Source organism: Dendrobium catenatum, unplaced genomic scaffold (assembly GCF_001605985.2).
Source record: "Dendrobium catenatum unplaced genomic scaffold, ASM160598v2 fragScaff_scaffold_338, whole genome shotgun sequence".
Classification (NCBI taxonomy): Eukaryota; Viridiplantae; Streptophyta; class Magnoliopsida; order Asparagales; family Orchidaceae; genus Dendrobium; species Dendrobium catenatum.
In genome coordinates, this window is record NW_021318800.1 from 413,464 (window position 1) to 417,614 (window position 4,151).

Here is a 4,151-nt window from a genome sequence, read left to right on the forward strand (position 1 = left end):
AATTTATTTAACTTGTATATAGATTATATTAAACTTAAAATAAATTCAACTATTTTAAATCTCTTTACAAAAATTTAATTAAAATATTCTCATAAACATTTTTTTAGCAGTTGTAAAATTATTTAGTTCCCTATTTAAAAGATTAAATTAAGATTTTTAAATATTAAGAAATTATTTTACAAAATCATAAAGAGAAAAAAATTTATTTTGATACTCCCTTATTTTAAACAATTGAAACTAAATTTAATATTTCTGAATCTGAACATTCAAAATAAATTACAACGATGAAATTACGAGCACAGTGGTTGGAACAACCAAATCAACCTGCGATCGAGGTCCCCTCCGCTTCCGCCGCTTATAAAACCCTTCCTCCACCGGCACACAATGTTCTGCGTCTCCAACCTATCCCAGCCTCTACCCTCCTCTCCTCACCCACACTCATCCCCCTGTCTCCGCCCTCCACCGATACCTCCATGGACTCTGTCGCTTCATGGGGCCTTACCCCTCTCGCCTCCGTCGATCCAGAGATCCACGACCTCATCGAGAAGGAGAAGCGCCGCCAGTGCCGCGGGATCGAGCTCATTGCGTCTGAAAACTTCACTTCATTCGCCGTCATCGAAGCCCTCGGCAGTGCCCTCACCAACAAATATTCCGAGGGCATGCCTGGCAACCGCTACTATGGCGGCAACGAGTTCATTGACGAGATCGAGAACCTTTGCCGATCCCGCGCTCTCGAAGCCTTCCATCTCGAGCCCGAGAAATGGGGCGTCAACGTCCAGCCCTACTCAGGTAGTCCGGCTAATTTCGCCGCCTACACTGCGCTCCTTAACCCACATGATCGGATCATGGGTCTCGATCTGCCCTCGGGCGGCCATCTCACTCATGGATACTACACATCCGGTGGGAAGAAGATCTCTGCCACTTCGATTTACTTCGAGAGCTTGCCTTATAAGGTGAATTCCACGACGGGATACTTGGATTATGAAAAGCTCGAGGAGAAGGCCTTGGATTTCCGCCCCAAGCTCATAATTTGTGGCGGGAGCGCGTATCCGAGGGATTGGGATTATGGGCGATTCAGATCCATTGCTGACAAGGTCGGCGCGCTGCTGCTTTGCGACATGGCGCACATCAGCGGCCTTGTTGCTGCACAGGTACAGTTTATATGTTCGATTCATTGGTTGTGCTGCTTTTTAAGTATTGTTTATCGTGTAGCTTTTGTTTGTTTATTTGTTTGGATTTGGTGTTGTGAATCTGCTTGGATCTTGGTGTGTGGGCAAATGAAGCTTTCGGTTATTGAGTCTTATAAACGGTTTAGTAAATCTGTGATTCGAATTTGCGTTTTATTGATTAGAAAATTATATTTGTTTTGTTTTTAGAAAGTTTGATCTTGTTTGGTTCCTTCGGTTCGAACTAAAGTAGATCTACCATTATTAATTAGTAGACCTTCTTTAATACGACTTCTTCTACGTAAAGCAACATTGGATCTAGGAATTTATTCCTGATTCTTTTAAATGTAATATATTTGTGGTCCATTTCATTGGACTTCATCCTTATTGAAGATCCAAAACCGATTACAGATTCAAAAAGGGTAGTGCATGCTGGTTTCAACAAGACAATGCAAAAGTTGAGCATTAAATTTCTAGCCTATAGAGAAAATTACAGAAGGTCTTGCGTTGAAATTGAATCTAGTGGATCGTGCAATGCTGCATTATGCTTGGCGAGTTTGATAGGATTTTCAAGCATGTTTCTGGTTTCGTAGCAAAACTGGATCCATATTTGAATAGTCGTAGCATATCTCAGGTGTCTAATCCTCCATTGTCATCTTTAATTCAGGAAGCTAATAGTCCATTTGAGCACTGTGATATTGTCACAACCACAACCCACAAGAGCCTTCGGGGTCCAAGAGCTGGTATGATCTTCTACAGGAAGGGCCCAAAGCCACCCAGGAAGGGACAGCCTGAGAATGCAGTTTATGAATTTGAAGACAAGATCAACTTTGCTGTTTTTCCTTCCCTTCAAGGAGGTCCTCATAATCACCAGATAGCTGCATTGGCTGTTGCGTTGAAACAGGCCTTGTCACCGGGATTCAAGACTTATGCTAAGCAGGTTAAGGCAAATGCTGCTGCCCTTGGAAACTATTTGATAAACAAGGGATACAATATTGTGACCAATGGAACAGAAAATCACCTTGTCCTCTGGGATCTTCGCCCTCTTGGCTTGACTGGTAATATTGGCTGTCCATGTTTTGGACAAATTATTAGGTGCGGATTCCGGACAGAGAGAATCATCCGGATTTCTCTCTGTTTACAGTAAAAGCGCAGTCAAAGTGCAACTGCTACAGTACCTGCGCTTTGACTGTACTTTTATTGTAGACAGAGAAAAATTCGGATGATTCTCTCTGTCTAATGTCCGAACCCAATAATTTCTTAATGTTTTGACAGATTGATCAGCTGGCTATTTTTTATACTCTTTTTTCTCTGAATTGTTTTTCATATTCGTTCCTTGCTGTATATAGGAAACAAGGTAGAGAAGGTTTGTGATCTTTGCAACATCACACTCAACAAAAATGCCGTCTTTGGTGACAGCAGTGCTTTGGCTCCTGGCGGTGTCCGGATTGGTATGAAATATATTCTTATGTGATTTTTTGTTCTAAATTATGTTGTGTCCTGTTCTTTTTTGTCATCGAATATTTAGTATTTAATTGTTAAAGTTACAATTTTTTTTTTTTTGGAAAAGAATGTCATTTGTTTTCAATTATGGAAAAAATTTATAGTACCTGTGAAATTAGTGCAATATCAATTACCAATGTATTGCATTTTCCTTCTTGAATTTTTTGATTAGGATATCCTGAAACAAAAAAATTTTCTTCAATAATCTGCTGAAAACACTACTGCCTGCGTACTTTTCATGCTGTGAAAATGTTAATTATTAGTGAATCATTCTACTTCTCTCATCTGGCTTGTTCAAATCAAGTTAAAAGCAAGGAGAAAAAACAGGTCACATATTTGCTTTGTTTGGGATGGCTTTCCTACTGCTTTTTAAAGCAGCCTTTTTTAGTACAAAAATTAAAATTTTTATACTAAAAAGCTGCTTTAAGAAACAGTATGAAAGCTGTCCCAAATGAAGCCATAAAATGCATTGAAAAGCTATGATTACGGTTCCCTCGTTTACAATTCTAGTAGTGTTAATTAGAAGCTTCTTTCAGGGATTTTTAGTTCTTTTAAAGTCAATTGTTATCATATTTCACAGGAGCTCCCGCCATGACCTCCAGGGGTTTGGTCGAGAAGGATTTTGAACAAATTGCAGAGTTTCTCCACCAAGCAGTGACCATCACCCTGACCATCCAGAAGGAACATGGTAAGCTCCTCAAGGACTTCAATAAGGGCTTAGCCAACAACAAGGATATTGAGAACCTCAAGGCTACTGTAGAGAAGTTTTCCGCTTCTTTCGACATGCCCGGCTTCCAAACTTCTGAAATGAAATACAAGGACTAAATCAAGCACAAGAACCCTTCGTCTTCACTTAATGTTACCTCTGCCTTTGTATTTCCAAGTTATCTTTATATGCTTCTGGTTACGATTTTTGGCTATCTGGTGAAGTGAATTATCCTGTAGCTTTCCCAGAAATAAGTCTTCCTGTTTTCAGATCGGTTTCTTTTGTTACATTGCTTATGAGAAATTTTATGGTGACGCATATCAGTGCAAATTTGTGTTCATTGATGTGATTCTCATGATATATAGATAGATAGCTTATAAGAAAACTGATAAATACAAGCTTGAGTTCTGTAGTTTGTCGAGTTTTAGATGTTTGTTGGATTTTTTTCTTCTTCTTTTAGTTTTGGCTGCCTGCTACGATACTATGGTTGAGAGCTTAAGCCTATTTTTCCTCTTTGTTCAGAGTGATTGTGAAATAGATGGGGATATTATCAGCAGAATTCAAGTTGGATAGTTGAAGTGGAGAAATGCATCGGGCTTGTTATGTGATAGAAATGTACCCCTCAAACTTAAGAGAAAATTCTATAAGATGGTAGTGAGGCCTGCAATGCTTTATGGTGCCGAATGTTGGCCATTAAAAGAGAAGCATAATAATAAGTTAAGTGTGGCTGAGATGAGGATGCTCAGGTGGATGAGTGGCTTTACCCTTAGAGATAG

At 39.5% G+C, this 4,151-nt stretch overlaps 1 protein-coding gene across 1 annotated transcript; it reads left to right on the forward strand.

Annotated features, from left to right (window-relative positions):
• Positions 1-318: 318 nt before the first annotated feature.
• LOC110100608 (serine hydroxymethyltransferase 4) lies at positions 319-3,719 on the forward strand. Its single transcript, XM_020828192.2, has 4 exons — positions 319-1,151; positions 1,834-2,224; positions 2,516-2,617; positions 3,250-3,719. The coding sequence occupies exons 1-4, from the start codon at positions 474-476 to the stop codon at positions 3,492-3,494; spliced, it is 1,416 nt and encodes a 471-aa protein (XP_020683851.1). The 5' UTR covers positions 319-473; the 3' UTR covers positions 3,495-3,719.
• The last annotated feature ends 432 nt before the right edge of the window (positions 3,720-4,151 follow it).